General features: G+C 45.5%; 1 protein-coding gene across 2 annotated transcripts; it reads left to right on the top strand.

The window, feature by feature from the left end:
* The first annotated feature begins 2143 nt into the window (after positions 1–2143).
* Positions 2144–23588, top strand: ITGAD (integrin subunit alpha D). Of its 2 annotated transcripts, XM_042972158.1 has the most exons (30): positions 2144–2353; positions 4135–4240; positions 6861–6964; positions 7096–7166; positions 7292–7406; positions 8759–8889; positions 9554–9699; positions 10218–10371; positions 10468–10618; positions 10814–10887; positions 12188–12317; positions 12432–12574; positions 12726–12866; positions 12960–13169; positions 13871–14001; positions 14120–14277; positions 15169–15323; positions 15582–15713; positions 16539–16612; positions 16842–16983; positions 18510–18623; positions 18737–18816; positions 18916–18999; positions 21275–21353; positions 21517–21624; positions 21732–21809; positions 22013–22126; positions 22277–22378; positions 22638–22748; positions 23221–23588. In XM_042972158.1, the coding sequence occupies exons 1-30, from the start codon at positions 2320–2322 to the stop codon at positions 23332–23334; spliced, it is 3486 nt and encodes a 1161-aa protein (XP_042828092.1). In that variant the 5' UTR covers positions 2144–2319; the 3' UTR covers positions 23335–23588. The 2 variants fall into 2 exon arrangements, with proteins under 2 accessions (XP_042828092.1, XP_042828090.1); XM_042972156.1 differs by lacking the exons at positions 2144–2353; positions 4135–4240; positions 6861–6964; positions 7096–7166; positions 12726–12866 and having other exon boundaries at positions 7297–7406.
* Positions 23589–23963: the final 375 nt, after the last annotated feature.

The raw sequence follows: 23963 nt of genomic DNA, 5'->3' as shown, positions 1-23963 counted from the left end.
TTCCCAAGTGATAAGAACAATATAGGTGTCTCATGTTACAAGGTGAGGTTTGGAAAGCACCTAAAAGTGGGAACTGGTTGCCAGTAGAGTCAAACATGGAATTAGAAGGTTAGAAGTTTCAGTCTCAACCCCCCCTCCCCAATTTCCTGGGAGGGGAGAGGGGCTCTAGTTTGAGTTCAACCACCAAAGAGCAATGACTTAATCAATCATGCCTATGTAATGAAGCTTTCATAAAAATCCAAAAGCAGAGTTCTGGTAGCTTCTAGGTAGGTGAACAAGTAAAGATCTGGGAAGATTGCCATGATTGCCATGAAGCCTTCATGCTCTTTCCCCATACCTTGTCCTATGCATCTCTTGCATTTGGCTATTCCTGAGTTACAACCTTTTTAATGGATCAGTAGTTTGGTAAGTAAAGGGTTTTACTGAGTTTTGTAGTTGCTCTAGGAAATTACTCAAATCCAAGGAAGGGGTTGTTGCAGACCTTCAAGCTATAGCCAGTGGGTCAGAAGCACAGGATTTATGTATTGGTTTAATATGATTTTAGATCCACTAGCAAGACAAAATAAAACTTGCTTTCATAAGTAAAGTTGTTTTGATAAAAAAATAAAAGAAAATAAAAAAGTTGTTTCAGGATGTCATTATCTCATCTTTTCTCACTAATAAAAACTCAGTAGCTCAGCTGTTGAGGGCCCTGCTGGAGGCTTATCAGTAAAAATATGTGAAGAAGCAACCCTGAAAAGGGGACATTAATACAACAAATACCAAGAGTTTGTGAGGACTATCCAAGAGTGTTTAGTATGGTCAAGGTTACAATTGGCTGATCTAAATAGCCTTCTGAAGACCTTGGGGGAAGTTAGCTCCTGCCATGGTAAAACCAGCAGTGATGAAAGCCATGCAGCAACCTAATGTAGAAGATCATCTTGCCCACTTACACCTTGCCATTGTTCCCTATCACATGCTGTAGCACAGGGGAATTTTACCTTTGCACTGGTAGCTGGACATCAGTTCTTGGTTGGCTAACCTATCTCTGCTGAGTATCATTTTGCCCTGTATTTTAACCTTATAAATCTATTCCTGGACTTTGATACTTTGGACCTTTTTTCATGTTTTTGAGAAACATTCGTGTATGCTTAATTATAGAATATTCAAAACACAAAGGAAATTACAAAGAATAAATACCCTTATCTACCCTTATCCCATTTAACAAATGTTAAAATATTAAAGTATTAGATACCAAATATCAGGAGTTGAATGTTAAGTTTAACAAATTTAGAAGTTCCCTTTCCACCTCATCTGAGGTAATCATTGTTCCATATTCTATCCTCATAGATTAGTTTTGCATGTTCATACAAAATGAATCAAACATTTTGCAGTCTGGTGTTTGACTTCTTTTCCTAATGACAAAGTTGAGATTCATCCATATCGTTACATCAATCTGTAGTCTGTTCTCTTATTATGGACTAGTAAACCCCTTGTATGACTACTAAGCCTATTTGCCAGTTTGATTATACATTTTCCTCTTGATGGAATCTGTTTTTTAATTTATTTTAATTTTTTAAATTTAAATTCAAGTTAGTTAACATATTGTTTATTATTGGTTTCAGTACAATTTAGTGATTCATCACTTACATATAACATACAACAGTGCTCATCCCAACAAGTGCCCTCCTTAATGTCCATCACCCATTTAGCTCACCCCCACCTACCTCCCTTCTAGCAACCCTCAGTTTCTATTCTGTATTTAAGAGCCTGACACAGGGCTTAAACTCATGGACCATGAGATCATGACCTGAGTTGTAGTCAGTCACGTAACCGACTGAGCCACCCAGATGCACCGAGTCTGGTTTTTTAAACAACAGCCTAACTCGTGCTCAATCCCCAACACTGCTATCTGAGGGGGAGGTCTGCCTTTCTCCAGACTCACATCCATGTGGTGGGGCATCTTCAGCCATCTGTTTTACCCCTCCCAGTCATATGCACTTTGGTTTCTGGGCCCCAGGGGGGGTCCCAGGATTCCCTGGGTATCAACTGGGTCTCAAGGGATGGGGGAGGGTGGACTTCTGGGAAAGCCAGGCCCTGGACAAGGAAGCCAGATCTCTAGAGGTGGTGGCAGTGGGAGAGTATGGGCGATTTTCTCCAAGGGTGTCTTTGGCCTCCTGTCCCTGCCTCTGTTCTATGATTAACCAAAGACTTCCTCACTGTGCCCCTCCTTCTGTTACTTGAAGGCCTGAGTCATTATTTTAATTCTCCCTGAGGACACTGAGCATCCTTCAGTGCTCTATTGCTCAGCTCTTCACTTCTCCTTCGATACGCTGCTCAATGATGGCTTTTGGAATTATGCTCCTCTTAGATGGTAAGTGGGGCCTCAGAGCTGGAAGAGGTCTGTCTTGTCTCTGAGACAGACCAGAGGTCTCTATCTGGTAGGGCATTCTGGGGCTGGTGGTCAGCTCATATAGCTCTGTGGAGGAGGTGAGGCAAGGGAGTGCCTTAGTGTCTAGAGTCTGGTGTGGAAAGAGGAATGGCCTGGAATCAGGGGAGGGTCATAACCTGAGCAAAGATGAGATAAGATGGACTCATAGGCTAAGTTTGGGTGGAGAATAAACTACTTCTCCACATTCCCCAAGGCTTCCCCCCACCTTCTGTCAGGCCCCTGGTGTGTGTGTGTGTGTGTGTGTGTGTGTGTGTGTGTGTGTGTGTGTGGTATGGTTGACAGGAGTCAGCCTCAGAGCCCCAGGGGGGAAGGCCATAGAAGTCACTAGGGAAGGGAAACTTTGGATATCTCATCCTTGGTCCTTGGTTTTGATTTCAGGTAGGTTGTTCCACGACTGCCAAGAGAATAGTCCAGAAATTGAACCTGTAACAGGATCACATTTCTGTGTCATTTGAAATGATTTGTGTGTCAGTCAAAAATCAGATTCCACACAAAAATCCAGACTTTCAGCTTCTCTTGAGACATGGGAAGGTCTGGAGCTCTGAATTCTAGACCCTGGTAATGCTTACCTCCTTTAAAAGGGCCACATTCTCTAAGTGCCCATAATTCCCTGGTACTCACACCACCCACTTCACTCACTGATGTCACCCTCTTGGCCTCTGAGACATTTCAGTCTGAGACTTTTGGCATCATCCTACTTGTCTGGTCATAGGTTCTTTTTTCAAACTCAGAAATAGAATCATCCTTTGAGGAGATTTGGGATGTGAAGCTCCCTTGCATGTGGCCATGGTAGGGTTATGGCACCTTCAACATCTGGCCTTTTCCCAGAACCCCAAGATTCAGTTGTTTGGACCTTTCCTGTCACATCCTGGCCTAATGGTTTATATTCTTAGAGCTTCCCTACTTTGGGGTTGGAGTTGACTCCTCAATCCAGAGACAGCTGGGAATTCTAGTAGAAATGGAGAAGAAACCTGCTGTCTAGGAGTGAGAGTTGTGGGAAAAGCCCTTGAAATGTAGGGGACCTTCCACTGAGGTTTTTGAGCTTAGTCACCAGAGAGGAGAATGTGAAGGATCAGGAGAGTGGGTTGGAATCCTGGCTCTACCAGGGGCTTCCTGTGCAGTTCTGGGTCAGCCAACAAATAGTAAGTAATTAGTCACCTGTTAAGGGCCAGGCACTGCCTCAGGCACCAACACAAGATGGTTGCAGTCCTTGTTGTCTTAGAGCCTAGCACCAAGGAAGGGGGGCATGGGAAACACATAATAATAAATAATTAATCAAAAAATTCTAAGTCTGTTTCCCCATCTGGACCTTAGGGTGGGCCATGATGTAATTATTAGTGGTGTCCCTTTCATTCTCAGAAGGTCTCAGTTTAGGAAATGAATTGTATTATCATAAGGGGCATTCTTGAGCTAACATACCATGAGGTGACAGGCTCAATTTCAGGTTGTACATGTCCTTTGAAATATCCTTGAGGGGGCATTTCTCTGGATTGTTGCCCTTTGTATTGTGGTTTGATTATTGTTGAGGAAGGGAGAGACAGGAGCCACACAGATGGCAAATCAGGAAACAAAAGAACACCCTTCTCCTGGGAAGATGAGCTGGACTGGGGTGGGCATCAAGATCCCAAAAGTCAGGTATCCAGAGGAGATGAGGCTTCTCTGACTGTTCCTCCCACCCTCACTTCCCTCTCCATATTCCTCAGTCATTGCTTCTTATTATGGGTTCAACTTGGATGTGGAGGAGCCCATGGTCTTTCAAGAGGATGGAGTTAGCTTTGGACAGAGTGTGGCCCAGTTTGGCAGATCGAGGTAAGCCCTGCCCACTCTCCCCACCCTCACCCCTTCAGCCTTTGGGCAAATGGATGAACATGGATTAGGAAGTATCTGGAGGAAGGGCAGCATGGGCAAAGTCTGACACCACTGACACCACTACTACCAACTATTCACGGTCCCAGGAAGGGTCACAAACTCTGGACAAGACACTCCTTCAGGAGGGAGATCTTGAATCTCCTCCAGACAGGTCTCGCCTCATGGCATGTGACCAGTGTAAGTGACGAGTACAGTTACCCTTGCACTTGTAATAATGTTTTGCAGTCTTCTTCTTGAAATTATTAAGAATTGATCTTAGCATTTGTGTGTGGTCATTAAGATTGATGGGGAAGTGGAGATGTGCTGGAGGCTTGGAGCTTTGGCTCACATGCAGTCTAGCCTTCTGTGGAGTGGTTCTTAGCTTCCTGCTTCCCCACACCTATCCAGTGACCCCTGCTGCCCTCAGCCCCTGGTATGAGTTAGGCAAGGTCAAGGTTGGCTGTGCACAGTTTTCCCAGTCTGTGGGGTTTGCACTGGCCCTGGGAAAATCCCTGTGCCTTGGGGAAATCAACACTAAATAGCAAACAGGTAAAGACAGGACAGGTAAAGAGGAGGATCATGGGGAGGAAAAAAAAAGGGACAAAAAACTTTTTTTCTCCCAGAATAAAAGGCCCACATTTTTATCTCACACTGGGACTGTCAATTATGTACCTCACCCTGCTTCCAGAAACTCACATTCTCAGGTCCCAGCAGCAGGGACCCAAGTTGTTAAAGTCCCAATGTGATGCAAGTGTAACGGAAATCTGGAGGCATAAGAAGGAAGAGATCAAACCCAGGAGGGAATTCTAGGAAGGCTTCACAGAGGAGGTCAAGTTGGCAATGAGCCTGAGAATACAAGAAGATTTCATTGGCCAAGAAGTAGCATATTGAGGAAACTGAGTTCTAAGAGCACATCTGTCCCCCTTCCTCACCCAGCTGTCAGGCTGGGACATGGAAGAAAATGCCAGATGTCAGAGTTATGGGTTTTTTTTTTTTGGTTTGTTTGTTTGTTTTGAAATATACAAGGCAAAAACTGAAGTGCCCAATCTTGGAAGGTCCAACTCAATAAATTTTTCATATGTGTATACCCAGGTAGCTGCCGCCTGGATCCAGGTACAGAAAACATCCTCAGGTCCCCTCCCCTGGATTCCCTTAGGCCTTTTCTGATCACTCAAAATCCAACAAATTCAAAGATAGCCACTGTCCCACTTCCATCACCATCAGTTACACACACACACACACACACACACACACACACACACACACACATCTATAAACTATTGATTGACTGCTGTTCACCAGTATTAACAAAAAAGTAAATATATAGATTGGATGACATGCTGATTGCTACAAAGTTATTGTTTTTCCTGTTGTCTGTTGAAACACAACCCAAACACTGAAAAGACTAAGCCTATGAATCAGGAATAGATAAGGTAAAGAAAAACATGTAGATGAAAAGTTTGCTCATCCATTTATGCCAGCAGGTCCCAAACTGCTACATCTCTAACCATCTATTTAGGTTTTCATCAGCAAGTGTTAGACCCACAAGGATTTCAGTTTTCCATAAAGGAATAGCTTTCTAGAAGGAAGATTTAAATGCTAACCTAATGTGGTTTGCCTGGCTAATTAGTTAAAAACACACAAATATTTGTCTAGTTTTCTCATCTGAGTGGAGAGATTGTTGGCAGACATAACATTTTTTTAAAATTAAAAAATTCTCTCCTCTCAAAAGGTTTTGTAAATAAATTTTTGCACTTATATGACTGTAGATATTGATATGGAGTCTGATGCTTTTGCTTTAAGTTGTCCAACTCAAATTGCTTATGTTATATTTAAATTATCCAATTAATTACAGAACAATATTTTTGTTTTGATACCTTATGGCTTAAAATTTTTCCATGTAGGGGTGCCTGGCTGACTCAGTCAGCTAAGCATCCGAGTTTGGCTAAGGAGATGATCTCACAGTTTGTGGCTTAGAGCGACACATTCAGCTTTGTGCTGACAGCACGGAACATGCTTGGGATTCTGTCTCCCCTCCCCTCTGCCCCTCCCCAGCTCATTCATGCTCTCTCTCTTTCAAAAATAAATAACCTTTAATTTTTTTTCCAGGGCACCTGTTGGATTGAGCACTGGGTGTTGTATGGAAACCAATTTGACAATAAATTATATTTAATATAAAAAATTCTTTTTTTCCATGTAACTTGAGGTGATCTATTTCTTGGGTGGCTCAGAATGATGGTACCCCAGAAACAAAATGCACTTACTCATGGCTGGAAAATGTTTTTCTTTTGAATATATTTATTTTTGGTTAATGTTAAAAAACAGCACTCAAACCATTTGTATATATAAATACAAATTTATTTATGTATCCTCACACATACCCAAACAAAAAGTCCAGCATAGTCCTTCAGCACATGTGGGTTAAACTGAAGCTCTCCTTTTTGAGTAGCCTCATGAGTGGCAAATGCCAAGAGCTTCCCTCTCAAACTCTCACTTCCTTGTTACATGGTGATACTTCCTCACTTGAAGCGCCCTGTGCCCTTACCCCTCATACAACTATATGTCATGCTTGTGCCTCCAGACTCGTGGTGGGAGCCCCCCTGGAGGTGGTGGCGGTCAACCGGACAGGACGGTTGTATGACTGTGCAGCTGCCACTGGCCTATGTCAACCTATATCACTGCACAGTGAGTGACTCCACCTGGGAATTGGGGCCCTCAATCCTCCTGTACCAGAATGTACAGTCCTGTCTCTAGTCCTGATTCTCCCCCTAAATGAGGGTGTGCCCATGAGTATGATCATGTGTATCTGCCCTCAGCACCACCAGAGGCCGTGAACATGTCCCTGGGCCTGTCCCTGGCAGCCTCCAACAATCTTTCCTGGCTGCTGGTGAGTTTCTCTGGGTCATAGAAGGGTCACAAGGGCAGGATCAGGGGCCAGAGGAGGCTTGGGCTGGGGGAGAAGAAAATGGAGAATTCTGGGGCCCCTTTGCTCACACAGGTCTCTGCCTCTAGGCCTGCGGCCCAACCATGCACAGAGCCTGTGGGGAGAATATGTATGCAGAAGGCTTTTGCTTCCTGTTGGGCTCCCACCTGCAGACCATTCGGACAGTGCCTGCTGCCCTGCCAAGTAGGTCCCTTTAGAGACAGCATTTCTGTTTTATACACATACTGGCACAGAGGAGTGGGCAGAGCCTGAGACTATGGTCTTGGCCTCCTGTGCTCATGGCCTCTTCCCAGAGGCCTCAGTGAGCCCAAGAAGGTCTGGGAACATGGTCTGGCCTCGTAAGAAGGGCAGCTTACAACAGGTTCTCTAAGCTGGTCGAGGGGGAAAGTTTTGGATGAGGCAGAAGGGAGCCTCAGAGTGCTGGCAGCAGGAGGCATGAGGATCTCACAGTTGCCAACAGGTGTAGAGATGCTTCTTGGGCTTTCAGAGGAAAGGTGAAAGGTGGATGGTGAAAATGTGGTGAGGATGATAGATCCAGGGATCCAAGTACGAGGCCATTCCTGATCACTCACTGATGAATTTCTAAGGGGAGAAAACATTAGGGCCATGGAAAACGTGATGCACAATTTTGTTGCTGATGTCTTCCACAGAGAGTGGTGCCAGGGACACTGAACATCATCTCTCTGAGAGTCATTCTGAATAAGTCTGTCTTCTGTGTCCTTGGGCAAGTGACCTAATTCCCTGGTTTTCATTTCCTCATTGGTTAACTGGGTCTTAATAATTGAGGTGGTTATGAGGATTGAAGGATTTAATATAAATATAAAGTGCTTAGACTTCTGCTTGGCACATAATATATAATTACCATTATGACAGAAATTCTAGCTAGGACCATGTGTTTGGACTAGGAGGAAGATACAGATAAACTGTCTTCTCTGTGGTATCAGAAGAGATACTGGGCTCCAAGTAAGAGCTAGGGGCACTTAAAGTGCTGACTGAGAGCAATGCTTTGGGCCAGAGAAGTCATGATGCCAGGGAAAAATAAAATAGCAGCATAAACAACTCACAACCAAACTGTGAGAGCAGAATCTACAGTGGGGACAGAGAGAGTGGAGGAAGGGTGTTCAGGACTTTGGGGGGTGCCGTGACCTGCCTTGGATGTCTGTGCAGCCAGGGTAGGGGATGTGGCATTTCAGCACTAGGAAGTAGATTCTTAATCTCTATGGTCTATTTAACCCATCCCTCCACCTACGTCTCTTCTGGAAAGGATCAGTTTGTTGTCTATAGTTGAGAGTCTGTTTCCCTGTTTCTCTCTTTCTCTCTGTCTCTATCTCTCTTTCTTTGTGTTTTTGTTTTCTTTCTTAATATTTGGGCAATGGATTTGGGCCTTTTCTGTGGAGGGTGTTGGAAAATTGGTAATAATTGGTTCATAGACCAAGAATGACCCCGTAAGTCTGTTGAGCAGGAAGGGTTTCTGGGCCCTGAGAGACAGCTGGGCCCCACACTAGCATCTCTGATTCCTTCCTCCTTCTCTACAGAGTGTCCAAGTCAAGAGATGGACATTGTCTTCCTGATTGATGGCTCTGGAAGTATTGACCAAAGGGACTTTAAGCAGATGAAGGACTTTGTCATAGCTGTGATGGGACAGTTTGAAGGCACCAACACACTGGTGAAGATTGAATCCCCAAGACCTGGGGAGTGCTGGGCATGTGGTGGTGGCTGCCTTTGGGAAAGGCCAACCTAGGGGGAGACCTGGCATTGTTGGGGGTGGACTCAGTGGACCTGTGCCATGATAAGGCTAAGGTCTCAGTGCAGGGCTGATTTGTGCCCTTACCTGAGGAAATTCCCCTGTGGCATTTAATATGTCTTTATATGGCGCAGGAAATATAAGGTTTTTTTACTGTTAAAAAGCATTGAAAGGATCGCAAAAATAGTTTTGATATGAAAGTAGACTGAAGATACCTTGGCCAAATACTTAATGATTTCTTTGTTGTGTTTTCCATGCAACTCATGATTTCTCTTATTTTATTTCTCACTAATTAGTGTACATGTGTGTATGAATTCTTGAGAAGTGAGGAAATATAGCCTACAAGTGGATTTTATACGTTATGAAAGTTTTTAAAAATCCTATTTTAACAAATATTGCAGTATTGCCAAAGTATGAAAGAAACATTATTTGTTTTTGATTTCTAGTTTTCTTTTTGGGCCAATTTCCCCCTGAGTTTTAGCCTCAAAAAACATGGAAATTGTTTGTAAATCCAAAGTTAATACAAAATTAAAGTTTATTAAAAAATAACTCTTGAGCACCAGGGCCTTTTTCTTGGCCTTTGCAGTTCTCACTGATGCAGTACTCCAATGATTTGGAGATCCACTTCACCTTCACCAAATTCCAGAGCAGCTCAAGTCCTCAGAGCCTGGTGGATCCAATTGTCCAAATGAATGGCCTGACGTTTACAGCCACAGGCATCCTGAAAGTGGTGTAAGTTCCGCCTTCTACCTCATGTGGACACATTGCCACACCACTTCCTCATGCTGGTCTGAACAGCCCAACTCCAGGACTATGGGAAGCTCTGGGGAAAGGGTCTATAAAGGGAAGTAAGGAGGCTGTAGGGGGAATGTTCCTCCTTGGATCTGTTCCCAGATACAGGATGGGACTCTTCTGCAGTGTTTTTTCTTTGCCTGACCTTGGATTGGCAGGACCCAGATTCCAACTCGAGCAGCTTTGGCTCAGATAATCTGAGTTCTCATTCTGGCTCCCTGCTGGTGACCTGGGAAAACCTGGGAGTTACTGACTTTAAGTCTCAGTTAACTGCCAAATGAGGACAACTTACAACTTGGTTGTAAAGATTACATGAGATAATATGCACCTCATGCATGGCATAGTCTGAGGGTACCAGGATTCCCTAGTCTCCCCAGATGACCTTCTAGAGCTGCAAATGATTTCTTTTCAAAATCAGTTTCATCTCAGGAGAGCCAACTCCCTTTCTTCCTTGACAGGAAAGAACTGTTTCATAGTAGGAATGGTGCCCGTGAAAGTGCCAAGAAGATTCTCATTGTCATCACAGATGGGCAGAAATACAAAGACCCCCTGGAATACAGTGATGTCATGCCCCTGGCAGAGAAAGCTGGCATCATTCGCTATGCCATTGGGGTACGTCCTCTTCCTCGTGGCTCTCTCAGACTGAGACTGCATCTCACCCATGCAGAAAGGCTGGTGGGCTCCTCCTCAGCTGCCTCTCTGCCACAGGTGGGAGATGCTTTCCAGGAACCCACTGCCAGGGAGGAGCTGAACACCATTGGCTCAGTGCCCTCTCAGGATCACGTGTTCAAGGTGGACAACTTTGCAGCACTCAGCAGCATCCAGAAGCAGCTGCAGGAGAAGATCTTTGCAGTGGAGGGTAAATACAGGGCGAGCTTGGTCTTGGAATCCAAAGGTTCCCAACCCGATTGTTCCCTACAGTTCTGAGGGTCCATCCCTATTCACATGTCACCCAAAATTGTGCCCCAGAACCTGAGACCCAGACTCATTCTTCTCCTTCTAAGTCCTTGTGGTCTCATGGTCCCCAGAGCCTAAGTGACCTGTTTTCCCACAGGAACCCAGTCGAGGACAAGTAGCTCCTTCCAGCATGAGATGTCACAAGAAGGCTTCAGTTCAGTGCTCACCATGGTAGGTGGAGCATATGCTTGATAAACAGGTCTCAGGCACCAATCCTGGGCCAGCCCTGTGCTGGGACCTGGGACCCAGAAGTAAATAAGAAGGAGATCCTGTCCTCAAGGTCACTGTCCATTTAGAGAGAGACATATAGGCAGTGTATGTAGGTGCTAGGAACACAGCAGAGAACAGGATAGCCAAGGTTCCTGCTCTCACAAAGAGCACACATACAGTGGGAGGAGGCAATAAACACAAACAAAAGATCTTCAGATTATGCTCTGTGTTAGAAGAGAGCAAGAGAGATGATCAGAGGAGGCCTGAGGAATAACAACTGAGGGTGAATGATGAGAAAGGGATAGGTGTGGAAAAATCTGGGGAGAGATTGCTCCAGGGAGAGGAAAAGGCAAGTGCAAAGGTCCTGAAGCATGAACAAGGTTACTGCACTAGAGAGATAAAAGGGACAGCATAGCTGGAGCAGGGTGAGTGAGGGGCAGCATGGAAGGAGTGGGTGGAGAGATGGGAAAGGCCAGATCATGCAGACCAAAGAAATGACAAAATAGCATGACTTATGTGAAAGTAGATGTGTGTTAAAAATATCCATAGGGATTTTCTTCAAAAGAGTTTTGGGGGTGAGTTGGAGGGACATAGAAATGAATCGAGGTTGGTAATGAATTGATCATTGAACCTGGGTACTTACGAGTTCATTGTGCATTTCTTTCTACTTTTGTATATGTTCTAAATTATCTATAGTCAAAAGTTTAGAAAGGCAATAAGCAAGGTATGCAGAGTAGGAAACACCTATCCCTCCCTGAGGGAGCCAAGGAAGACCTCACAGAGAAGGTGGCTTTGAGGATGACTCTTCCCAAGAGAGGAGTTGCGTCTCAGAAAGAGAGGAGAGGTGTCCAGGTCAAACACTCGGTGTGTTCAAAGCATAGAGCAACTCCACAGGTTTGTCTGGGGAGGACCTGAGATGCCATCCTCAGGGTCTTGGTGACAGGGAGCCATCTTGGGTTGCCAGCTGGGTGATGGCTATATATTTGGTCTGAGGAAACCTAACACTGAGGAGGATGGAGAAGAAGAACACAATAGGAGGCAGAAAGGGCAGTGGGTGAGAAGAGCTGGGACTTACTGGAGCAGTGGCACTGGGGATGGACTGAGAGAGACATTAGGAGTCAGGGATTGAAGCTGCTGGACAGGACTGGGGAAGGAAAAGAGAATTCCAAATAATGAGTGGAGTCGGTAGCAGGCATTGCTTTGGAATAGGCTGCCTTGTTTTGACTCAAAACTGCTTAGCCCTGGAATCCTTTCCTCCCAGGATGGACCAGTTCTGGGGGCTGTGGGGAGCTTCAGCTGGTCTGGAGGTGCCTTCCTATACCCCCAAAATATGAGCCCCACTTTCATCAGTGTGTCTCAAGAGAACGTGGACATGAGGGACTCTTACCTGGGTGAGAAAAAGCTGTGGTTGGGGGCACAGGCGGGAGGAGATGAGCTGCCTGGAAAGGGCAGGAACTTAAGGGATGGGGAGGAAGATTTTGTGCTGAGGCCTGCCCTCCCCCCAGGTTACTCCACCGAGCTGGCCTTTTGGAAGGGGGTGAAGAGCCTGATCCTGGGGGCTCCCCGCCATCAGCATACTGGGAAGGTTGTCCTCTTCACCCAGGAGTCCGGACAATGGAAGCCAAAGGCTGAAGTTGCAGGGACCCAGGTTGGGTGTAGAGGAATCCAGAGTGGACCATGAGGGTGGCAGGGTGTCCAAGGATGGAGAGGGAGGAGATGAAGGGGTTTGGGGGACCACGGGGTAAGGTTCTGGTGGCAGGGGGCAGGCAGGCAGGGTGACTTCACGCTCTGCCCTCCAGATTGGCTCCTACTTTGGGGCCTCCCTCTGTACTGTGGATGTGGATAGAGATGGTAGCTCTGACCTTGTCCTCATTGGGGCTCCACACTACTACAAGCTGACGTGGGGGGGCCAGGTGTCCGTGTGCCACTTGCCCCAGGGGGTGAGTGTCTGATGAGACCTGGGCTGGGTGGGGCCTGGGAGTGGGGTGGAGGGGTTGTCTGGGTTGGGGCATGACACTGGTTTTGTTCTGCAGAGGGCTAGGTGGCAGTGTGAGATCATTCTCTGTGGGGAGCAGGGCCACCCCTGGGGCCGCTTTGGGGCAGCCTTGACAGTGCTGGGGGATGCGAATGGGGACAAACTGACAGACGTCGCCATCGGTGCCCCAGGAGAGCAAGAAAACCGGGGTGCTGTCTACCTATTTCATGGAACCTCAGAACTGGGCATCAGGCCCTCCCACAGCCAGGTGAGGCCCCTCTCTGAAGCCTCTTCCAGTTCCACCTCCTTTCCCATGTCTTAGATGTGCCTGATGTCCCTGTGCCTCTTGTCATGGACCTTAGTAGTAGCTATTCTCCTTTTAGGGGTTTATTGCCATGAACTTCACCAGGCCCAGCTAAGTGCAAATTATCTCTCTTTTGTCCTTTGGCTCCAAACAGACTCCAATCTGTTGTGGGCAGTTTAGTGGGTAAGAGATTGCAGGCCCTGGTCAAATGCCTGGCCAGTCATGTCAGCTGTGTTGCCTTAGGCAGTGACTGGTTTAACCTCTGTGAGCCTTAGTTCCCCTCTATGAAACATTAAATGATAAACTCCATAGGCTTCTTGTAAAGACGACTCAATGGAGTACTAAGTACTCTGTTCATCAAATATTTATGAAGGAATATACACGTGATGAGTAAATTAACCTATTATATTTCTATTGTTATGCTTTGATTTTGTCATTAGCCTGTACCCTCACATGAATTGGACCAAAGGAGCTTGCCTCTCTCTGTCTGAGATCCCTGGGGTGTCACTACACTTGCTTTCCATTCCTACCCATTCATCTCTCCTTTTCAATTTTTCCATTCAGTTCTACTTTCATTCACTGTATTCTCCTTTCCAAATCTTTATTCTCAAACCTCTCAAATGACCTTCCCTTGACTTCCACTTCTCCTTTCCCTCTTTGGCCAGCGGATTGCAAGCTCCCAGCTCTCTCCCACACTCCAGTATTTCGGACAGTCGCTGAGTGGGGGTCAGGACCTCACCCAGGATGGACTAGTGGACCTGGCTGTGGGGGCCCGGGGACAGGTGCTGCTGCTCAGGTGATAACTCCCCACATCCCACCCTTTCCCTCTGTGTGTCCAGTTCAAAAGCTGCCGCCTCCCTTGTTCTCCTCCCCAAGGTCAGAGTCAGGTCCTCAGCCCCTCTTTGCACCCTCAGGAGTCAGCCAGTGCTGAATGTGGGGGTGACTATGAGATTCATGCCCTCAGAGGTGGCAAAGGCTGTGTACCAGTGCTGGGAAGAGGTGCCCACCACTCTGGAAGCTGGAAATGCCACAGTCTGTCTCACTATCCGCAAAAGTTCACTGGACCACTTAGGTGAGTTTCTTCCTAGTGAGTCTAGCCCCTTACCCCATAAAGGTTCCCACCCTATCGTCAGGAGAGAATGCGCCCAGGAATCCAAATACCACCTCCACATCCACCCAGCTGCCAGTGTTGGAAACCTGGGTCCCTTTTCTCCCCCTCTCCCCACACCCAGGCCATAGGTTCTATCTCCAGGGTACATCTGCCCATTTCTCCCCACTGGCCCCAGCCACCTCCTACCTTTCCTACCTTTCCTACCTATACTTTGAGCTGTTCCCATGTCTGTTTTTTGCAGCTCCCACCCTATCCCCATAGAGAAACTATAGGAATTGTTCCTAAAATGCAAATCTAGTTTCCTTACTTTCCTGCTTAACACCCTTCAACCACTTTCTTCTTGCATTTAGAAAGACCAAAATCCTTCCCTACAATGTCCTTGCTGACTTTGCTCCTCTCTGCCCTTCCAAACTCACCTCATCCCACTCTCCCTTTTTGTAAATGTGCCATCATCTCTCTCCCTTCTGGTCTTAACCACTGTTCTCATGGTCTGGGATTTTCTCTTCCCAATTCTTCACCAACCCCTGCTCATGCTCCAGGTCAGAGATCAGACAAGGCCCACCCAGGGAGGCACCTCTGACGTCCAGCAAGCCCTCCTTGGTACAACTGAGGATCCCACTGTTGAGTTGCTCATGGTGTGACATTAAGTCCTACATGCTCATCTCTTTTCCTAGACTGTGAGCTTGGGGCTATATTTCTCTATCTCCTTCTCTACCTATATCCCCAGCACCTGTTACATCTCATGACCCATAGAAAGTGCGCAGCAAATATTTATTGCACGAATAAAAAAAAAGCATAGAACTTCAGAGGTTCTCTTTGACTTTTCGTCTTCTGTTTCCCATTCTCCTCCAGGTGATGTCCAAAGCTCTGTCAGGTATGATCTGGCATTAGACCCAAGCCGCCTGATTTCTCGTGCCATTTTTGATGAGACCAAGAACAGGACTTTGTCTCGAAGAAAAACCCTGGGGCTGGGGGATTACTGTGAAACCATTAAGCTGCTTTTACCAGTAAGGACTTTGGGTTCTGGGAAAGGTGGGGGGAGAAGGAGCCCAAGGATAATCTCTGGCATCTCTGCTGCCTGTTGGGTGAGGTGGAAAGGGTGGGGAGAGTGGGGCCTGAGAGAGGAAAGTTGAGGCCAGAGTACCTGGCTGAACAGCTTGCACAAAATTCTGACTGGACAGCAGGAAATGGATGCAGTTGAGAAGGGCCAGTGGTGGAAAGTAAGGAGAAGGATAGTGGGGCTTTGAAAGCCTATTCTCCCTCAGGACTGTGTGGAGGACGTGTTGAGTCCCATCATCCTACATTTCAACTTCTCCCTGGCTGGGGAGCCCATCCCCTCATCTGAGAACCTTCGCCCTGTGCTGGCTGTGGGCTCACAGGACCTCTTCAATGCTTCTGTGAGTCTTCTGACGAAATCCCAGGGATGTACTGATTTTCACTGTATCTCTGTGTGCTTCAAAACCTATTTTGGTTCCCAACCACATCAAGTCCAAATTGCCTCCACCCAGTTACCAAGGCCCTGCCTAGCTAAGACCTTTACACATGTCCCAGCTGGTGCCCACTTTATCTCAATATAAACTCTTTGGTTCTCATTTTTCAAATCCTTCCCAACTTTTCTCATTCCTACTTCTGTTCCTTTTTCCATGTGGTATCTCCTACTTGGAAAACATTTCCTTCTCTCCACCCCAAAGATCTTCTCTAGTCCCCAAAGCTCCAGTCTTATCTTCCACTCTTTTGGAAACCACATTCAGCATCTATCACTTCTCTGGCTTCCTATTACTTCATGGTGATACCAACGTTACATGACTGGAATCATAGCAATCTGCATCTACTTTTGTGGGTCCTTTAGAATTGTGGGTTCCATAAGTACAAGAACCATGTCTAATTCACCTGTAGTTTCCAGTTTTTCTAACTCCCTACCCACCCCCTTATTGTTACTTAACAGTGTTTGTTGAATAATTGTTCCAATGTGAGTTGGATTTAACTCCTCAACTAAATTCTGTGCCCCTTGAAACCAAAGTTCTTATCATTCTTTTATATTCTAACTGCCCCTTCCCCACTGCCCCACTTCTTGTCAGTGTCTAGCACACTGTTGTGTGCAGAGTGGGTGTTCAGTAATACTCAATAATGAGTATTACTCATTATTAAGAGGAGTGCTCCTAATGAGGGGAATGAAGAAAGGTTGAGACATGGATGGGAAGAGATATTCTGTTTTGCTGCAGCTCCCCTTTGAGAAGAACTGTGGACAAGATCACCTCTGTGAAGGAGACCTGAGTGTCAGTCTCATCTCCTCAGGGTGAGCTCTATCTGCTTTCATTTCTAGACACTTAAGCTTTTGGGTCTCCCATCCTCATAGGATGAGATGTACTTTTGTTTCCCTTTGGCTCTCCTTCTAACAAAGAAATTTTGATCGGAATGTTCTCAGCCAATAGTTCATGAGTTCCCACAGTCCCCCCCTACCCCCTATCCAATTCCAACTCATTTCCAATGGAGCCTCTTTTTCAGTTTTGTCCTTCCTCCTCCAGCCTGCAGACCCTGGTGGTAGGGAGCTCCTTGGAGCTTAATGTGACAGTGACTCTGTGGAATGAAGGTGAGGATTCCTATGGAACTGTGATCAACTTCTACTATCCAGCAGGGCTGTCCTATCGACGAGTGTTAGGAACCCAGGTAAATAGCTCCCTTGGGCTCCAGTTGCTGGGATCTCTTCCCTGCTCTGGGTTATAGTAGTTTTCTTTTAATTCTTCTCTGGTGAAATATAAACACACACACACACACACACACACACACACACACACACACAGACATACACAGACACACACATACAGAGTTCCAGAGTCAGAGAGGGATGGAGGGAGGGAGGAAGGGAGATAGAGTGAGAAGTGCATAAAGCTTATGTATGATGAATAATATTAATGAAATGTCTATGTAATTAGCATCAGGTCAAGAAATAATACACTGCTGGCACCCCCAGATGTCCTCCCTGTGCCTTTCCTTATAACCTCACTCTCTCCCCGAAGGTAATCACTAAAGTATATTAGGAACTGATGATCACAGTAAGAATAGTGATTGCCGTTTCTTAGATAAAACCAGTGAGTTTTTGCCAATATTTGAAATTTATATGAATGGAAACATGTTATATGTTCTCTTGTATATTTATTCATTTCTTCAACATATGTTTGTGAAATTCATCCATGTTGTTCCTTGTGGCTGTAAAACACTTTTATTGCTATTTGGAATCCCTTTGTATGACTGTACCACAACTTATTTACCCATTTCACAATTGATGGTCATTTGAGTTGTTCTCTGATATTGGCCATGACTATTCTTGAGCATGTATCTTGGTACACATATGCATAATATTTGGAAGATGTATGTCAGTTATGGAATTTCTGAATCATTGAGTATGCATATTTTCAATTATAATAAGTAAAGTCAAACCATTTCCACCTATTTGCACTTCCATCACCTGTGGCTTTCCATCCACTCCAACACTTGGCATTGTCAGACTTTAAAATTTTTGTCTATCTGTTGATACCTCCTTGAAGTTTTAATTTACATTTATTTAATGAAGTTGAGCAAATTGTAATCATTTCCTGGTCATTTTGATTTCTTCTTTTAGGAAGTGCTTGTCCAAGTCTTTTCCTTATTCTTCTACTGAGTTGTCCATACTTTTCTAGTTGTTAAGAGCTCTTTAATATTCTTGTTACTAATACTTTTCCAGTTATATGTATTAAGTATATTTTACAGTCCTGTTCCCAGTCTTTTCAGTCTCTGTATAGTGTCTCTTGATGAGCCAAATGTCTTAATTTGATTGTGGTTGAATTTTATCAAATATTTTCCTTTGTCGTTTTTTTTTTTTTTTTTTAATGTGTGGATCTTGTCTGAAATGCTTCCCTACTCCAAGGTTATGAAGATAATCCCCTGTATTATCTTTTAAAAGCTTTATAATTGTGCCTTTTCACATTAAGAATTTTTATCTAGCTGGAATATTTTAATGTATGGAGTGAGGTAGGGATCCAATGTGTTTTGCTCTTTTGTTTGTTTTATTTTGTTTTGAATAGGCCGATTTTCCTAAGACCATTTTTTGAAAAGTCTGTCCTTTTCCCTACTGTTCTGCAATGCCCCACTGTTATATATCTAGCCCACATATGCACATGGGTAACATATTTGAATTTCTTTTCCTCCTCTGGAAGCAACCACACCAGCGCCCACTGCGACTGGAATGTGAGGCAGCGCCCACAGGGAATGAGAGCCTGAGGAGCAGCAGCTGTAGCATCAACCATCCCATCTTCCACGAGGGCACTAAGGTGAATGCTTTCCCCCAAATCCTCATCACTCTGCTCCTTTGTCCTTACCCATTTTCTTCCCTCACTCCCCCATGACTTTCCTTATCCCCATTCTTTCATTCTTTTCCTCTCAGGGCACCTTCCTAATCACATTTGATGTCTCCTACAAGGCCACCCTAGGAGACAAGTTGTTTCTGAGGGCCAATGTAAGCAGGTGAGTCCAGGTGTATCCCTCACTCTTCCATCTTATGCTCCAGTCAGAGGTTTCTCTCTTGGATTCCTTCCCAACTGGGCTCCCCCCCTCTCTCTCCAGTGAGAATAATAAGCCTACATCCAGCAAGACCACCTTCCAGCTGGAGCTCCCTGTGAAATATGCTGTCTACATGGTGATCAGCAGGTATTTAATACCTGCCCTCCCTTGACCTCTGACCTTCCTCTAAGCCTAGTACCTCCCATGGCTGCCCAGCCTGCTCTTGAAAGGGTGGGTATCTAAACTATCCCCTCTGATTCCTCACATGGAAATACTTGTGACCAGCCGTACATTTATCTATAATACCATCTACCATACAGTTCTTGCTTCTTCTCTGATGAATTGGCCTACTATTTGGATGCACATTTGCCACCATTGTGCACTCCTCTCTCTTTCTCTAAGATGGAGGCTTCCTTTAACATGAAGCCAATTCTGGTTTTGGTGCTAGATATGAATGTGCAGAGGTGAAACTAACTAGGTTAAGATTGAGGCTTTTTTAGCACTCTGAAGTGGGGAATATGGTTTGTCACCACACAGAGGAAATAAAAGGTCAGGTTTTCACCAAACCAGAAGGAGAGCAGAGGTGTGAGAAACTGCTGGGAAAGTCTCTAAGAGGCCAAGGCTGCAGCAGGCCACAGGAGAGGCAAGTGCAGGGTTGTTGCTCTCAGTTTTGAAGGTGGGTGGAGGAGCAGGGGCAGGTCAGGCTGGAAGCAGGGCAAAGAGCCCTGAATACCTCACCAAACTCCAGAGGCTTAGTGAGTTGGTCAGAAGCTTATAATATTGCCATGGGACAGAGTTTGCTACTGTTGTTGCTGCTGCTGCTGACACATGAAATTTTAGGGGAACTGGGTTGGGGGTGCTGATCAGTGTGTCATTGCCCTTCCAAACTCTGTGTCCTAATTTCCCCTTCTAACCATGGGAGAACAGTGAAACTTGTAATTTAAGAGCTTCCAGTTATATATACTTATGATATGACAGGCATTTTAAATGTACTTGACACATATCTACATTCCTTTAATCCTTCGAATAACTCTATGACATAGTTATTGTTAACCACCCTTTTTTAGCAACAAAGAAATCAAGAGGTTAAATAACTTGCCCCTGTCAGTCAGCTGGGAAGTGATAGCACCACGAATCACTCAGATGGTCTGACTCCAGAGCTTGTGCTCATGCCCATATACTACTGTGCCTCTCCAAGGATTGGGAAAACTGAGTGATTTACTGAAATTTGAAAAGAGAGTTAGAACTGAAGTTTTAAGGTGAAAAAACTGAAGCACAGAGAGAAACATTTGGGATCAGGAGCATAGAGGAGGGCAAACACACTGAGGGAAAAAAATAAATCCTAACATTTATGTCATTGCTGCAAACTGCCTCACAACTCTATTACAGGCGCTATTATTAGCATCCTCATTCTAAAGAGGAAGAAACTACAGGGCTCCAGAGAGGTTTAGTAGCTTGCCTTAAATTAGTTGGGTAGGAAGTGGTAGACTGAAATGTGAACCCAGATGGCTTGGCTCCAAAACCTGTGTTCTTAATCATCAAACTGACAGTCACATCTGTGGGAAAACTGGGGTGGGGGGCGTGGAGTTTCCGTATGGCTGGCCTGGCTTCTGTACACTAGCTGCTGGTGAAATGTGCATGTCCCGTTGCTTGTTTGCTTGATTCCACTGAGACCTTAGATGATAACTCTGGAAAGACAGGGATTATGGCTTGTTAACTGTTGTATCTCCAGAGTCAAGCACACAGCCAGTCACAGGGTAAATGTTTACTGAAGAAGGCCATGGATGCATGGATAGATGGATGGAAACCCACCTGCAGCCTGGGACATTTATGTCTGCTCCAGGGTCTTGTGTTCATGCACCATCCTTTTTCACATTTACTTAGCTGCCCCAGGATAGCCACATTTATTTTATTCTTTCCATCTGGAGGGGCTTGCACTGCATTTTTTCCTGAGTGATCCAACCAAGATTCCCTTGAGTCCCCTTAGGCTTTTTTGTTCTGGCAGTGGCCTCTGCAAGCATTACCTAAGGCCAACCACGTACCTACTAGAGGAGAAAGCCATGTGAATGCCTTCTTCTCGTGGGAAAGTGTTTAAATGTTATAATAAGTAATGTTTAAGTTGGGCCTTTAAGTGACATTTTCCAGAAGGGGAGTGGTAATTACATTCCAAGCAAAAGAAAGAACTTGAACAAAGTTATGGGAACTTGAAAGAGCCAGGGTATCAGAGGGCAACCTAGCAGTTCTGGGTGACTGGGGCAAAAGTCATGGGACAAGGGCTGAAGCTGAGTCTGCAGAGGCATGCGGGGACTGTAATTATATCTCTGGGCATTCTTCTGGGCCCACAGAGCCTTTGGAAGACGACTGGGGCAAAAGTGAGGATGGCTCCGTAGCTGTTTCTCACCAACAAGCCCTCTCTCTCCAGGCAGGAAGAATCTACCAAGTACTTCAACTTTTCAACTTCTGGTGAGAAGAGCAAGAAAGAAGCTGAGCATCGTTATCGTGTGAGAAGCCAGGGAGCATCCATATCTTCCCTCCCATGGTGCTGCTAATGTTTGGAGCTTGTGGAAAAGAGACAGACAGTGTACCTGAGGGCTAGAACCAGGAAAGGAGTAGGATTTGGGATGCTCTAGGACCACAATAACGTTCTGTCTCAATTTTCTGCAGGTGAATAACCTGAGTCAGCGAGATCTGGCCATCAGCATTCATTTCTGGGTTCCTATCCTGCTGAATGGTGTGGCTGTGTGGGATGTGGCTGTTGTGGCCCCTTCACAGGTGCCTGCTTGCCTTTCCTAATGCTCCGGAGTCTGACCCACAGTGCCCCACACCGTCTTACCAGTGAAATGTTGATCATTTTGTGGCTATTTTCTCTCTCTCACTAGAGTCTCCCCTGTGTGTCAGAGAGGGAACCTCCCCAGCATCCTGAATTCCTGACCCAGATTCCAGGGAGTCTTGTACTGGTGAGAAAGACCCTGGATTCCCATTGCAGGACCAGCTGTATATTGGGGTATATAGGGAAATGCACTTGCTGGGTTGCAGATGTATACATATGTCCTATAATTGTTCATCTGTTCTCGACCCCAAGCCTGACAGAGTTTATTTTCTGCTGTCGTTCTTGCCTAAACTAAGACCCTCTTCAACTTCATTCCCCTCCTGTCCCTAGAACTGCTCCATTGCTGATTGCCTGAGGTTCCGCTGTGACCTGCCCTCCTTTGGCATCCAGGAGGAAGTTGAATTCATCCTGAAGGGCAACCTCAGCTTTGACTGGGTCAGCCAGGTGTGTAGGCCCAACAGGAGAGCCCCCCCTTTCCCCCAGGATTCAGGTGCCACCAGATGACGTCTGTGTCCATCCTCCAGCCAGGACATTTCTTGAACTCTGTGCCTTTCCCAGTGCTAGTTCCTCATCTGTGCCCCCTCTGTTTTGTAGACATTGCAGAAGAAGGTATTGATTGTAAGTGTGGCTGAAATCACGTTCAACAGGTCCATGTATTCCCAGCTTCCAGGACAAGAGGCATTCTTGAGTGCTCAGGTAGTGACTGTGTGGTAGGCAGTGGCCAGGCTGGTAAGAGGGCTCCTAATGCAAAATCTGTGGTGCCTTATGGGAGACTCACAAGCCTGGAGGGAGGAAGGATGAAGGTCTCTCAGCAGGAGGGTTGTCCTTACGCCCATGAGTTTTTCTGTATGTCACCCCTTGGAGTAAAGGAAGGAGGGGAGAGAGCTAAAGGTTGGGAAACCTGGGAAGAGTCTGGGACAGCAAAAAGTCTGATGCTTTCTAATTCCCAAATTAGATGGAGATCATGCTAGATAAGCATGAGGTGTATGATCCCATTCCCCTCATTGTGGGCAGCTCTTTGGGAGGACTGCTGCTGCTGGCTCTCATCACAGCCATCCTCTACAAGGTGAGTGTTTTAATCCCACTCTCAACACCAGCAGCATACAACCCAAGCCCTCTCAGAGAAAGGATGGTATAGTGGAAAGAACTCAGACAATGGAGCCAGGCCAGCCTGTGTGTGCATTTTGGCTCTGCCTTGCTCACTCTTTAATGTCAAGCAATTTGCTCTACTTCTCTGAACTTGTTTTCTCATTTTTGAAATGATAATCATGCCTATATCTACAAAGTAGCTGAAGTGAGACAGAAACGAGGACAGGGTATGTGTATAGGCCTGCCTATGAATCTATGCTGTTTTACTATAGGTTATATGCATAACCATTGTGCTTGGCACACAGTAGATAATACACAATAGCTGTTGTTCACATAAGTGTTCTGGCACAGAAATGCAAGACAACTTCTCTTCTCCTTCAGCCTCTTCCTACTCCCAACTTTCTTCCCTGCCCTCTTACCCAGCTTTTCTGATTTACTTCCCCTCACAGCTTGGCTTCTTCAAACGTCAGTACAAAGAAATGCTGGATAACAAACCTGACGACACTGCCACATTCAGTGGGGAAGATGTCCAATGTGAGGCCTCAAATTTGCCTTTGTCCTAATAATTCACTTTTCTGTTTGTATGTACCCCTATTGGCTGGGCTTGACTTTGCCTACAAATCTATTTCCATGGGAATAACTTCTGTATAGATATGTACTGGACTGAGCAACTTACCAGGTGCTAAGCCACTTTCTCAAGGTATTTGAAAGGTTTTTATATTTTAACATATTTGTCAGAGTTCTTCAGTGATGACTCACTTTTTACAAAAGCAAGCATTATGCCAGCATAAATTTTCATATATAAGAATTGCCATATTAAATAAAGATGTTTATAAAACATTCTTCTTTAATCAAAGAGCTTTAATTTAGGGACCTGAGTGCTATTCTAGGAAGAGTTGAGGGACCCTGCTTGTGGGCCTAGAAAACATTCACTCACTTTTTCAGGTGATTGAGGCCTGAGATAATCTTTTTTTTAATGGCACTATATATGTAGCATCAGGGGAGTAGCCAAAGGAAGAACTCAATGTGTCTGTTTCTCATGGGTTTCAGCACAGGCTTCAGGCTCTTTGGTAATGTCAAGTGAGCAGACTGTCCTAAGAGGTGAGTGAAATTCCCTGAACTTGTTTGAACCGATCTCTCCCTTGAATGAGATCCCCAGAGGCTAGGAGAGCCAGGCTTCCAGAAAGGAGCA

The sequence above is a fragment of the Panthera tigris genome, chromosome E3, assembly GCF_018350195.1.
Source record: "Panthera tigris isolate Pti1 chromosome E3, P.tigris_Pti1_mat1.1, whole genome shotgun sequence".
NCBI classification, from domain to species: domain Eukaryota; kingdom Metazoa; phylum Chordata; class Mammalia; order Carnivora; family Felidae; genus Panthera; species Panthera tigris.
The sequence above is the reverse complement of the archived record's forward strand: the minus strand, read 5'-3'. Positions and strand labels throughout refer to the sequence as shown.

Coding starts and splice junctions, on each gene's coding strand:
- ITGAD (XM_042972158.1), top strand. CDS start 2,320: ATGATGGCTTTTGGAATTATGCTCCTCTTAGATG. Junction 7,407..8,758: donor AGTGCCTGCTGCCCTGCCAA/GTAGGTCCCTTT, acceptor CCTTCTCTACAG/AGTGTCCAAGTCAAGAGATG. Junction 9,700..10,217: donor ACAGGCATCCTGAAAGTGGT/GTAAGTTCCGCC, acceptor CTTCCTTGACAG/GAAAGAACTGTTTCATAGTA.